Consider the following 14,860-nt stretch of genomic DNA (forward strand, 5'->3'; position numbering starts at 1 on the left):
GATCGTCTCACCAATTATCAAGTATGGTAGATGTTTCCTCTGATTTCCTATGCATATTTTGAAAACAGAATTGGACATGGTTTTCTGTGTAGTGGTAATGGTGAATTTTAATTGAGTGGGTGTTTCTTCTATGTTGGTTTTGCTCAGGTAATATAACCTCGGTGCATCACTGGTGGTTGTCAAGAGTATTAGCTGCATCTTTTCCTATTATTCGGAAGTTTCATCACAGGTAATTTTTTTCTTGATCCCTAATTGAATTTGGGTCTGTTCTTAATAGATAAAATCCAATCGAAAAAAGTTTGATTTTCTGATTACACATTTATACGAGGTTTTAGATGAAATCTGTTGGAGTTTGTAAGTTTCTAAGAAACATAAAATTAGAACTTTGATGATAATTCAAAGAAGCTGATGAGGAACACGTGAATGGTGCTATTGTTGTTTCTGAAATTGTTACTGTTTGACCCTTTTTGGGTGTATGTAGTTCTTTACCAAGTGGAACATATATTTAAAGACCATGTCTTTATTTATACATGTTTTATTATTGAAAGGTGTTTCTTCCTTGGAGCTTTATGCTATGGGCTTATTTGTTATCTTTGGTTAAGAAGTGTTTTTTTTTTTTAAATTCATTGGGGGTAAGATAGGTACTTCAATGGTAATTGTGATATATTTTCTAACTGGAATTGGGTTTGAGCTGATTTTATAAACCACCAGCAAGAAAATTTGATTTTTTCACCAATAAAATTTACGCAATTCATCAATTGCCAGAGTTAAGCCTATATAAAGATTAAATAATTTGTACTTGTATTATAGATGATGAGCTTTATTTACTATACATACAGTGAGCTCATGATGTTGGTGGAACATAGCCAGCTGAGTTTTGTGATGACTGATATTAAATATGATTTTATTTGTTCAGTACAACTTAATTTTCATTTGCAAATATTATTATCGTAAATTTATGTGCACTGATCATTTGTACCTGAAATAGACACAACTGCAAATTTCTTATGGTATGCATTTTTCAAATTGAACTGTAAGCGGTTCTTTGCAAGGATTCAATTTCCATATATGTACGTGCACTTAATAAATTAAGAATATGTATATTGAAATATTAGTCACTCAAGCTAATTAAAAGAACAATAATTGTGATTTATTTTCGAATTGAGATTGGGTCTGAACTGATTTTATAAACAACCAACAAGTAAATTTGATTCACCAATATTTGTTGGTGGTGTTACTACATCTCTTGGTGTTTATTAGATACCTAGAACGTAGAATTTGAAATGGTTTATTCTTGTTTTGTAATCTATGTTTAGCTTCAGGAACCACTTTGTTGGATGTTACTGAATTGCTATAACTAGCGAATGGATGTTTCTGTAGTTAGAATTACTACTTCGAATGTTAGTTTGATATGGTATTAATTGATGTGGGTTTCATGTTGCATCATCAACCATGTTTTATTGAGAACTCTTCTGATGTTGCCTATGATGTTTGTACAGCAGTTTCCATTAAAGGTTTAGGGGATGTTTTCTGTGAGACCGTAGCAGGATTGATTTGCAGCAAAACCAACCAACATGGGAAAAAAGGTAACATGATGTTTACCATTCGCAGATTACCATTCATATTATCGTATGTGTGACTTACCGTTTGTCTAACAATTAATAGAAATTGTTAGAGTCCCGATGCTCGCCCAGCTACATACATAACATGATGAGAACGCTATCTGAAAATAACTCCGTTGAGAAGCTTGCGGAGATTGATGAGATCGGATTTGGATTCTTGAGGCATGTTCCAAATTGGTCTGTAAAGCAAGCCATCATGGTTCACCTGGCTGAGTCGTATCAAGTAAAGCAGAGAACTTTTGTACTCGACATAGGCAACATCCGCCTCAATGCTGAGTTAATCGGGAAGGTCTTCGGCCTTCCGTCTCAAGGTAAGTTCCGATATCTTAATTACCTAGTCTTGCATAGGCATGCTGGCATAAATATCTTTGGGCATGGAAATATTACCATGCAATAACACATGAACATGTTGTAGGGGATCCATTTCCAGCTCTCGATGAGAGTAATCCATCCCACGTGGCCATTTAAAAAGGTTCCATAGACGGACAACAACCGGGCTTCGGGATTTAGTTTACAGTTGTCCAATGGCCACGGAATCAGATAGGATGGAGTTCAGGAGATACTTTCTACTGGTGGTGATGAAAATGTTCCTGTGCCCCACCACTCAACAGGTTCTCTCTCCATGGCACATCTACGCCGTGTTAGATGTTTCTGATCTGCAGAGATTCAACTGGCCGTTGGAAACTATGAAGTGGTTTGACCAGGCAGTCGAAAAGTATAAGCTGAAAGGGAACAAAACGTATGAAGGCTGCATGTTCGTCATGCTGGTATGACGCAATGACCATTACCAAATTCAGTATGCCGTTGTTTTGTGAACGAAATAAATTGTATAATAGTAATTTGCTTTACATTAGTTTGGAGAGTTCAGTCTCTAGTACTATTATTTATATGATATTTACTGATATGTTGATGATTTACTTGAATCTTTGTCTACTAATTTTGGATGCTTCGGTGTATAATTTCATCTGAATGTTTCTTGTCACTAGTTCTGTGTCGCTTTCTGGTCAGTGATGATCCCCTTTGGCGTAGTCCCAATGCATCTCACCCACTGCGTGAACACCCACTCGAAACTAGGGATCTCCTCACTGCCAAGTAAAGCACAGCCAAGAAGAGTAGACTTCCCATGGTGGTTTACACCAACAAAGGATGCAAACGGTAGACCATGCCTGAGAATACATCAAAAGCAAATGTAAGGTAACATGACAAATTTAACAGATAACTGCTCCTGCAATTCACCAATAATTATACAGACCTGTTTCTCCTGTACGTGGTGTCGAACGACACCACATCTCCGTAATATTCATACGAAGCCCTGCACCTTGCATCTACCTAGAGTGCGCTCCTAAATTTATTAGCATCGTCAACATCTATGGCATAAAAGAAGTTGGGATTGATTTTCTTCATTCGAACGAAATAATTCATCATCCCATTGAAGTTCGCATTGTCATCGGAGCATCGGAGATTGCTTGTAATGTAATTTCTGACATCCTTTTCTGAGAAACCCAGGTTTGAAGACCCACCAACTTCATTTGCCAGTGCTAGATACGTCTTGTTGGGTCTTATGCCAGCCTCGTCATTATCCGTAATGACGCACTTGGCATGCATGGTCAGCTCCCGGTACTCATGATAGTGGACAACTTTCTCAGCCGAACAGGGGGTGAGAATGCCTCAATTCTACCCTAGACACAACCCAACATTCCTTCTCCCTGTCCAGCAAGACATACATTCTTGCTTTGCATCTCATGGCTGTTATTCTGTTTGACCTAGTTGCTGCCTTAACACGAGATTCTCGATAACCCTCTCGAGTGCAGTGAAGAGATTGATTAATGGGTATCTTTGCGTCCTTCCGCATCTTGTCGAAGTTCGTGTTCCTGACTTTAGTTACAAACCCCAATTTCTTTGCATAACTTGCATAAAACTCCTGTGCCAAATGCAGCGAATCAAATCTCATTCCTATGACTGGGATTTCCTCTTCACTGAGCCCACTATGATCCGGCAACTGTAAAGCCAATTCATAGAACCAAATACAAATTAAAGATAGTATCAAAGTGGTAACTATAACGTGCTAACACACAATAAGAAATACTTCAAACCTCGCGTCTTAAATCCAACTCATCATTTCTCGTCACCATTGCATCGGTGATTTCGTCGACCTTCAATTAAAGACAATCGGGACAAAACTTTAATCCACTTATGACCATTACTATATAATGAAGCAATCCAATAAAACATATCAACAAATAAATGGAAACACATATAGCACTCAATCAGACTTTATAACTATCTCAAGTAAACAAATTATTTCTCCAATTTTTTCCAAAAACTAGTCATCTAATTACCATGAATAAGAAGCCTTCACAACACACATTTTAATAAAAAATTCTATTTGGAATTAATGAATCATTAACAACATGTGATTGATTGCATGCATTGTGACATAGACGGACAACACAGTGAGATTGAAATGGATCTTGGACTATTCGCACATTTAGGAGCAATATAAACTACCAATAATTTTGTCTTTTCCAACATAGATCTTACATGTCTTCCACACAACCCAATTAATTTCCATATCTACTATCTATGTCTATCTCTATTGGAATTTTTAGTATCAATGACATTAGCTAAGCATAGCCTTCTCCACAACCCAATGTATTCAATTTCAATCATACCTTATTAATATGTCCACTAGCAACGTCGGTGTGCCACATTTTTTTCAAAGAAATAAATTTAAGAAACATCTAAAAAACATGGAAAAGAAACATTCACACTTCAGGTTCTCATATAACATCATGCAATTCAAGACTAACATATACAACATACAACATACCAAGGAACCCTCTTAATTAACAACGCCATCGTCATTCAATTCATCATTGCCTTCACTAGCATTGATCATTGTGCTATTCGGTTCCCCTTCCGGAAGTGAGCGTTCCATGGAGAATTTTTTTCCCGAATATTTGCGCCGCGACGGCCACTTCTTCTTTTTAGAGTAAAAGCGGCACTCACCGAGGAAAAGCAAGGACGGAGTCCCGGTTTATATCATTTGATGTGGACGGTCTCAAGCAAGTGATGATGATCAACGTGACATACATGCAAGGCATCCAGGGACGTGTTGCACCAACGGCGGCTTCTTAGTGAATGAAAAGCGGCCCCCACGGTTGAAGAGTGACGACGGCGACACAGCTTGATTGATTGGGTGAAGACGGTGGAGGAGGTAGGCGGCTATGCTTCTTGGGGGAGAGAAAAAGAATGACGGCGCTAGTTAGAAAGGGTAACCCAGGGTAGTGAAACTGAATGCTCAGCGCATCTGTTTCCGTGATTCTCTCCTATGACTATCGTATCTTCCCTCATGTTTTGTATGTTGTCAACAATAATTTAAAAAACAAATTAAATTATAAATTAATAAAATTAAATTAATTATAATTAACTATGTTGTTCCATTCTTGGCTGATTATTAGTTGGTTCCATATACTTTTCCATCAGAATTTTAGTACTCCTGATAGAGGTCTTTACTTAATAACTATTGGAGATGACAACTGGTCTTCGTCAATATATGTGAACGGTAATTTCGGATGAATTCTTGACAAAGGATTAACAATTTTCCATACAAATACTTACATCGCGATATTATATCAATTGAAATACTTAGTATTTCCCAATCTGACTCTGCGACAGGATTTAAACTCTCAACACTTGTTTAAATAGACGGGTGAATTAATCATTCGATCAATCTAAGTTGATTCTAAATATAGTATAACTAAGTATTATGTTTGCGTAATAACTTGAACCAGGCATCCGCTTTTTAATTATTATCTTTTCAATCCATAATATTGTTTACGGGTTACTAATTAAACCTCTCCAATTGATCAGCATGGTATAATGATATAATTTGTTATAACTATGGATACAATTAGAAAATTGAAATACCATTTATATTTAGTAAATTTAATTTCAATCATAACAATATTTTTATTCCCAGTATTAGTTATAGGTAATTTTTATCACATACAAATTCAACTAAAATACTGAAATTTATTAAAATTAAGATAGAATATTAAAGATATTTATTTATTTGTAATTTAAAAAATTATAAATTCATCTTCCAATATTAGGACTTTGTATACAAAAATTTTAACAAATAAGAAAATAAACACGACTTAAATGTAATAATACAATATTATATTACATTTGGAATGAAATAATGATAACTTTTCAATCGACAATATAATTATATGTTGCTTTTTATATTTTTTTAAATATATTTGTTGTTGTTTGTGATAATTTGTTCGAGCAACATTGTTCATAATAAGAGTGGTAAAATCATGAGAAATGAAAATATTTCTCTGTATCACACGCCGGAATGCCCTACCAGCGAGAAATCATGCTACCACTAGGACACCTTTGCTAGATCTAACTAATAGTAAATTAGATATAGGGTTAAGTACTTTTTTTGTCCTTAACATTTTGGGTAAAAATCAAAATCGCCGCCAACCTTTTTTCTTATTAAAATCATCTTCAACGTTACAAACGTTATAAAATCATCCTTTTATCTATAATAATTTTTGAAATGACATAAAAATCCTTTCTTATTATCACTATCCACCCCACCCCACCCATTACCCCCACCCCTTTCCACCTAAAACAGAAAAATCAAAATGAAGAAAAGGAACAAAAGAGGGAGAAGAAAGAAAAGGAAAGGAAGAAGAGGGAGGTGACGGTAGGGAAGAGGGCGGCTGCCGCTGTCGCGTTGTGGCTGTAGCACTTGTTGCGATGGCCTTGTCGTTCGTCATCTCTCTTTCTCTCTGCTGGGGCTTGTCACGCCACCGTCGCTGGTGTTTCCCATCATTGCCGACGCCGGGGTTCAGCCGCTCTGTCGCTGCTAGGCCAACCATTTAATGCTCCCATCATCTTCTCTATGCATCCGCGGGCTTTCTCTTTGCCATCGCGGGACCTGGGCTCTGGTTCCTCTCCCGTCATGCTATGTTCTGCTGTGCCGTCATCGTTAGAGTTTCAACTGCTCCGTTGTCGCTGGGCAAGGGTTTCGTTGCTCCCCCATTATTACTGTACACCTGCTCTGTCTCTACTGTCGCTGGCAAGGGTTTCGTTCTTTCTTTTTTTATGTTTTTTTAATTTTTGAAGAACATAAACATCATTTTTTTTCTTTCTAATATTTTTTTAATTTCTGTTGTTGCTAATTTTGGATATGAAATTAATGATTGTTGAATAATTGTTTAATTTGAAATTTCTGTTAAAGGATAATTTTATAACGTTTTGTAACATTGAGGATGATTTTAATAAGAAAAAAAGGTCGGTGACGATTTTGATTTTGACACAAGACGTTAAGAACGAAAAAAGTACTTAATCCTTAGATATATCATATAAGAAACCATGATTTAGTCTACATTATCCATATGTGTTGTTTATTTTTTATTTTTTAATATATTTATTGTTGTTTGTGATAGTTTGTTCGAATAGCACTGGTCGTATTGACAAGAATCATAAAGTGATATGAATTGAAAATAATTGTGAGTAATTATATATCCTATAAGATATGTGATATTAATTGGTGTTTAATTTCTTCGACATTATTCATGTTAAGCCAACTATCAAGTTCTACGAAAATGAGAAAAAAGAGGGAATTTATTTGTGTATAAAATATGAGGTCTTTCAAAATTTGTATGATAGGTCTATCGTAAGGGAGTATTTGCCTAAGACCTTCTATACGAGATAGGTCAACTTTTGGCAGCACGGTGATTAATGGCAATTCAAAGGATTTAGACATCAAAAGAAGGTTGTATGTGATCCAAAAGATGAAATTTTTAAGTCATTAATGACTTATATTTAAATGTGTGTTTTATTTCAAATGTTTCAATATTCTAACAAATATATTTGCATTTGACATTTTACTTTCAAAAATAGCAACAAAATTATGCCTGGAAAAAACGTATTCAAGGAGCTCGCATAGTAAAAATGGTAGCAAGAAATCCTATGATCCTATTCTCAAATGTAGAGGTCAATGATCATCAAGACGGTTCGACTACTCAACCTATGCAACTTGAAAGAGGGGTCTTTTTAAACTATGAGAGTTTTCTAAACAATACCTTTGATATTATTTGAATTTATATTTTTGACATTTATTGATTGATATTTACGTGGAGATTATATCAGATAAACATACAAATGAGATACATGTTGGCCAAAATATTTCCAATTTAGACTGTATCCAACCAAATGAAAGGTTTGGCCTATTAATATATATCTTTGTTTCTCTCTACTTTGATCGTTTTCAAATTTATTGCATTATAAATTACTTAGTGTTTCATTTACCATCGACAGACCATTTTTGGTAGTGCGTGATGTCAGATCATCTACAACAGTGAAACTATGGGAGCTAATTTATCACAAGTTGGTGCAAGTGTGTGCGATGAAAATTATCAACTCATTACCACATTTATGGAAGTGTATAGAAATCATGTTTATGATTGATTAATTGATTACGAATGTAACATGTATTATTTTTGTATTTGTTCAGCTACCATGTGGCTATGACAATGTACTAACACCGTCCGTTATTAACTATACGTATTAATGGCTATGATGATTCTAATTTGGATCAAGTTATCAATAATAATGCACTCAATGATAATGATAAATTACTGGTATGCATATTAACAATCATTTCTATTAATTTGTTACTCATTTATTTGAATTTAGTCTATGTATGTATTCAATCAACAAAATATTATTTTTCTGCTCAGGTGTTCCTGGTGCTATTTCAATGCAAAGTAATTTTTGGTTAAAATTCATACTACTTGATAAGTTAACAATTATAATTAATATGACAATATACTACAATAAATATGTTTAAATTTATACTTACAGCTTTTGACATTGAAGATCCTGATTTTGAGTGTTTATTTTGTAAAGCACGAATGTGGTCGGATGAACAGTTGGCCAAAACGAATAAGTACAGACAACTGAAGTTTGGTTTATGTTGTATGGAGAAAAAAGTGGAGCTTCCACAATTATGACATCCACCACCAGAACTGGCACAACTCCATAGTGGTAAAGATATTATAAGTCAACACTTTTTGAAGAACATCAGGTCATTTAATGCAATGTTCAACTTCACGTCTATGGCTAAAAAAGTAGATCATCAGATTAATAGGGGGAAAACACCCCCTGTTTTCAAGTTGGGTGGTGAGAATTACCATTTAATTGGAATTTTATTGCCACCGGAAAATTGTAAGCAAAGTTTGCATAGTTGTATATATATGATACAAAAAATGAGATCAATAATAGACTATTAACTATAAGGTATTATTCTTTATATAGAGTACATCAACCCATTCTATGTTTGATAAATTTTTAATATCTAATTATGATATATGCTTGCTGAAATAAGAACATGAATGAAATCAATTCGGATGATGCTAAAATAGTCACACAAATAAAGCAAATGATGGACTCTCACAACATTTTGGCACGGACATTTAGGTACGCAAGAGACAAGTATGGTAATGGAAGAATACCAGATTTAAAGTTGAAGTTAATTAAGAGGCAAAATTGAGCTGGCAGGAGATATGATTTGCCAACTTCTTCTGAGGTTGCTACACTAATTGTGGGTGATGTTGAACAGCTGGCACAAGACAGAGACATAGTTATTGAAACAAAGACGAAAAGACTACAAAGGATAGATGTCCTACATCGACAATATTTAGCTCTTTAGTATCCTTTACTTTTTTCATATGGAGAAGATGATTTTAGGAAAGGGATTCCTGTCTCACGTAAGGTGCCAGGTAGAAGAAATCCTGAAGAAGATGACATATCCATACAACGGTTCTTTGCTTACAGAATTTAACATCAAATTCATGAGTCTCCTATTCTTTTGAATTCGAGAATACTTTTCTAACAATTTTTGGTTGATTCATACACCATGGTAGAGTTTGATAGGTTAAATTGGCACAAGTTCAACAAAAAGAAGTTACATGTTGATAAATATACAAGGCTCCAATAAAGTCTTATAAATGGTCAAGTAGATGCTGCACAGACAGGAAAGAGAATTGTTCTTCCAAGCACTTTTACTGGTGGGCTGAGGTATACGATTAACAATTGCAAGGGTGCCTTTGCTATATGCAAGTATGCTGGCTATCCTAGCTACTTTGTAACCATTACGTGTAATCCTAAGTGGGAGAAAATCACATGAGAAGTTGATAAAATGGATTTAAAGGCTCAAGATAAACCAGATATACTATGCAGGGTATTCAAAATTAAGTTGGATCACCTCATCCGAGACTTGAAGGAAGGTGAGATATTTGGAAGCATTGTAGAATGTAAGTTTGCATGTGTTTATATAAATCATCAAATGCTTGCTTTTTTTATCTACTGTGTGTGTCTATTTGGAGACTAACTAAGTGATTCAATATGTAGATGTACGCACAGTTGAGTTCAAAAAAAGGGGACTTTCCCATGCATACATATTGTTATTCATGCATCCAGACTTTAGGCTGCAATCACCTGATGACAAAGATCGCTTTATCTCAGCTGAGATTTCTTATTCTAAAAGTAATAAGGATCTATACGAGGCAGTGCAGACATATATGGTTTATGGGTCATATGGTCTGTACAATGTCAATTCTCCTTGCATGACACATGGCCATTGTACCAAAATGTTTCCCAAAGAATTTAGACAAAGAAAAATTATTGATGAAGTTGGGTTTCCAAAGTATAGAAAGCGAGATGATGGGCGAACAATGCAGAAAAAGGAGGTCCACTTGGATAATTCTTACATTGTTCCCTACAACGGTAAACTGTTGTTAAAGTATGCATGTCATTTAAATGTGGAGTACACATGCCAAACGAGCGCAATCAAGTATTTGGTCAAGTATATGCAAAAGGGAAATGATCGCGTAACTGCAACCATTTATGAACCATAATCTAACCAAAGCATACGAGTTGTGGATGAGATTCGGAGCTACTATGATTGTAGGTATATATCAGCATGTGAGGTTGCTTGAAGGTTGTTTGGTTATGAAATCCAAATCAAAGAGCTTACTGTCATTCCTCTACCATTCCATCTACCTGGTGAACAATCTGTTATTTATCACAATCTAGAACGTGTAGAGGACGTTGTTGACAAGGTAGAGAGCCAAAATACCATATTTCTTGCTTGGATGGATGCTAACAAGGAATATGCATAATGACCACCCTGACATATTCTGAGTTTCCTACAAAGTCTGTCTGGCAAAGAGATGGGAAAATATGGACACCAAGAAAAAGGGGATTCTCTATTGGTAGATTGACATATGTTCCTACAAGAAGTGGGGAAGACTATTACCTTCGCCTTCTACTGAATATTCAGATGGATTACACTAACTTTGAAGACATAAAGACGATGAATGGTGTAGTTCATGATACATTTTAGGATGCCTGTTTTACTCTTTGGTTGTTGCAAGATGATAGAGAGTTTATAGATTCCTTAAATGAAGCAGAAACTTGGGCATTTGCATCACATGTGAAGAGGCTATTTGCAATTTTACTGGTATCAAATAGTCTTTCAAGACCTGACTTTGTCTGGGAGAATTGTTGGCTGCAACTTTTAGATGATATTCTACATCGACGTCAAAGGAATTTGAACATGAATGGTATAATGCTACTATCTTCTTTATATATTTCATAACTTCAAATAATATCTTATGGATAGATATAGTTTGTTGACCTAGCTTTTTTCTAAATTGTGATAGATTTAGTTATGTTTGATGAGGATATCATGAATTTTATATTGTCAGATATAGAAGATATCATACATTCTTATGGAAAGAGCTTGCAAGAATATCCTCCAATGTCAATCCCTTCTGGTAGTAACTATTCAATGCAGGATGCACGACTAATAATAGAGGAACTCAGGTATGACAGACGTCAATTAGAGACCTTAACATCATTGATTTTGTGCATGGCGACTATGGGACAGAAGAAAGCGTATGACAGGGTTATGAGGGCTGTGAATGGATCCGAGGGAAGATTTTTTTCCCGTTATGGTCATGGTGGTTGTAGTAAAATATTCATTTACAATTTAATGTCAGCAAAGTTAGATTAGGGGGTAAAATAGTGCTTACTGTGGCTTCCAATGGAATAGCACCGCTTCTCCTAATAAATGGTAGGATTGCACACTCTAGATTTAATATACCTTTAACTGTAGAAGAAAATTCTATGTACAATATCCGACAGGGCTCACTCCTTGCCAAATTGTTGATAAAGATAGATTTAATAATCTGGGATGAGGCACCTATGCTTAGCAGGTATTGTTATGAGGCACTGGATAGATGTTTGAGAGATATTATAACGCATGCATCAATTGCTAATTGTGAGCGTCCATTCGGAGGGAATATAGTTGTACTCGGTGGAGACTTTAGACAAATATTGCCTATAATTACACGAGGATCTCGACAGGATATAGTGCATGCAACCATAAATTCTTCGTACCTTTGGGAGTTTGCTGAAGTCCTATGACTGTCAAGGAGCATGAGGCTAACTATGAGATGCAAAAATGAAAACCAACAGAAAATCAAGGAATTTGGTGATTGGTTGTTAAAAGTTGGTGATGGCCTACTAAGAGATAATCTAGATGGAGAGTCAGAAATTGAGATGCCTATGGATATGATAGTTCCAGATACTGAATAGGCATTTGATGAGTAAATCGACTTTGTTTTTCTGAGCTTGGTGCATAGCTATCAGTCAAGCAATTACTTTAGTGATCGAACATACTAGCATCGACCATAGATATTGTTGACAAGATAAATGGTCAACTACTGTCAATTATTCACGATGATAAAAATGTGTATCTTAGTTCAGATAATCTTTGTGTTGATGAAAGTAATATGGAAAGCCACATGGAATTCTTTGGTCCAAAAGTAATAAATGCTCTTAATTGTTCTGGTCTTCCACCTCATAAGCTCACACTTAAGATTTGTGTTCTAGTAATGCTACTTAGGAACATAGATAAGTCAAATGGCTTATGCAATGGTACACGCCTACATGTTTAGAGAAGATAATTTCCATTGATAGTATCTTTTGGTATGACAATCAACAAGGCTCAAGGACAGACGTTGAAAACTGTGAGTCTATTTTTACCAAGACCGATTTTTACACATGGACAGTTATATGTGGCACTTTCAAGAGTTAAGAGCAAATAAGGGATAAAGGTTTTAATCAATTGCACGATTAATATTGTGTATAGAGAAGTCTTTAGTAAATTGCGATGATCATGTACTGTTTAATCAATTGATATCTCTTTGTTGTGAATTGTGTTATTTCATTTTTTTTGTAGTTCGATATAAATTATTAGATAAATAACATTTAAATTTTATTTGATACAAGAACAAAAATACAACATATAGATGTACAACAATCAATATTGGAGACAAAAAAAATTACGCACAATTTATCATAGAAATTAAGACATTATTGATTTATTGCATATTATGACTTTTTCCTTAATTAATCCAATTGTTTTGTGAACTTCTTTGTTATGTACTATTGTTTATTATTCACATGAATAAAAAGATATAAATTGAGTTTGATTTAAAATTTAATGTGTTGAAGAGTACTTTGGTTAAAAATACTTCAGATATAGATAAAATATTAAATATTTCCCGTGCATTGCACGGGTACATACACTAGTATTATTTTACAATGGTGCGAAGAATGCTAACGTGGCGTATTCTGGTACCACTATCTATACCTCTCTCTTCTCAACTTATTTTAAAAAATTATCTCTTTTATAATTATATGAAATCAATATTTAATACACAATTATACTAATTGCTAATCATTAATATTTTCAATCATCCTAATTATCAATCATTATAATATAATTTTTAATCAAAGATAATTAGCCATAAATGTGATATTAACATTAATAACTTTGTTAATGTTCTCTATTATGCATGTGTGTATTCTATTAATATCTAGTTGATGTTGATATCAATAATTAATTTTTATAATTAATAATTAATTTCTTCGTGCTATTAAAAGGTATATATAGTGTTTCTTTTTGTGGTTTATGAATCTAGATTTAAGAGTCAAAATATTTTATTTAAGTTTTTAATTTGTTATTCATTCTTGACTACTTCATAGAATAAGAATGTATTATTTATTTTTCATTGAAGTTGATCGTTTTAAGGTACAAGTTAAAATTTTTTATGATATTTTTTATGTTGTCATTCTATTATTCTTTTGATAATTTGATGATTGTTCTTACTCAAACTTATTCTTTTCGTTTAATGTTATGACACGATTGTTCTTTGACGTGATTGTTTAAAATGCACCACACACTACAAGAAAAGAGAGCTATTTTAACACCTTTTTTTTAACAATCATAATTAAATGTAAAAATTAATATATATATTTGACAAATATTACAAATGTCAAATTATCATATTTGTTTTGATAAATAATTTGACCGTAAAGAATTATTGTTCATTTTTTACGGTCTTTATTTTTAGCTTACCACTATTCCTCTTCTTCTCTTGTCGACGACCCTGCTCCTCTTTTTCCCTTCCGTCAAATTTGGAATCACCCTGCTCCTCTTCTTTCTTTAGCTCCGGCTCTCAGTTTTGAATTCCACTACTCATTCTTCATATTCAAAATCTCACTTTACTCTGCTGTTTCAAGATCTCATCTCATTCTTCAGCTCTAAAATCAACTTGGTCTTGTTAGGTATTTCTTTTTCCTCTCTCAAAATTTTTTATTCTTTCATAAATCTGATTTAATTTTTGTTTTGATGTTCAGATTTCAAAATTTTTTTATTCAAGCTTCTTATTACTAATACGTATTAAGGTAAGTTCAGATTCTCAGAGCTATTCTCTAATTTATATTTTCTGATTTGGATTCTTATTGAGCTGTTCTATAATTCGTACTTTTTATTTGTTCGTCATATCTAATTGCTCTTGAATTTGTTCCTCATATTTGATTTGTGTAAATTGATCTGTAATTTTGGTAAAGTTTTTGCTCTTTCTCATTTGATTTTTCTATTTTTTTATTCATAATAAAAAAATAAGAGAAAGATAATTGTTACTTGGTGATGCAATGCTATTGTTTGTTCTATTTCAGAGTTTTATTCATTTTATGTTTTATCTAATTTAACTTCTAATCCTTCATTTTTTTTCTTTTTAATTTTTGCACACCATGTGTTTGTTCTTTTCCTAAACCACAGGTTCATATCAAATAGGAGTATC

The 14,860-nt window shown here is 33.9% G+C and overlaps 2 protein-coding genes across 2 annotated transcripts; both read left to right on the forward strand.

Moving 5' to 3' along the window:
* The first annotated feature begins 1,574 nt into the window (after positions 1–1,574).
* LOC107638873 (uncharacterized) lies at positions 1,575–2,090 on the forward strand. The gene is made up of 3 exons (XM_021120816.2): positions 1,575–1,586; positions 1,666–1,933; positions 2,038–2,090. The coding sequence occupies exons 1-3, from the start codon at positions 1,575–1,577 to the stop codon at positions 2,088–2,090; spliced, it is 333 nt and encodes a 110-aa protein (XP_020976475.1).
* Positions 2,091–10,824: 8,734 nt separating this feature from the next.
* On the forward strand, positions 10,825–12,305 carry LOC107636048 (uncharacterized). The gene is made up of 5 exons (XM_016339583.1): positions 10,825–11,026; positions 11,081–11,269; positions 11,369–11,531; positions 11,708–12,080; positions 12,186–12,305. The coding sequence occupies exons 1-5, from the start codon at positions 10,825–10,827 to the stop codon at positions 12,303–12,305; spliced, it is 1,047 nt and encodes a 348-aa protein (XP_016195069.1).
* The last annotated feature ends 2,555 nt before the right edge of the window (positions 12,306–14,860 follow it).

The sequence above is a fragment of the Arachis ipaensis genome, chromosome B4, assembly GCF_059453495.1.
Source record: "Arachis ipaensis isolate K30076 ecotype BB chromosome B4, ASM5945349v1, whole genome shotgun sequence".
NCBI classification, from domain to species: Eukaryota; Viridiplantae; Streptophyta; class Magnoliopsida; order Fabales; family Fabaceae; genus Arachis; species Arachis ipaensis.

Excerpts from the sequence above, each read along its gene's own strand:
- LOC107636048 (XM_016339583.1), top strand. The coding sequence starts at position 10,825 with ATGACCACCCTGACATATTCTGAGTTTCCTACAAAGTCTGTCTGGCAA. Across the intron at positions 11,027-11,080 it reads AGACATAAAGACGATGAATG|ATGATAGAGAGTTTATAGAT; the intron begins GTGTAGTTCATG and ends GGTTGTTGCAAG. Across the intron at positions 12,081-12,185 it reads GAGGATCTCGACAGGATATA|AAAATCAAGGAATTTGGTGA; the intron begins GTGCATGCAACC and ends GAAAACCAACAG.
- LOC107638873 (XM_021120816.2), top strand. Across the intron at positions 1,934-2,037 it reads CTTCGGCCTTCCGTCTCAAG|GGGATCCATTTCCAGCTCTC; the intron begins GTAAGTTCCGAT and ends AACATGTTGTAG.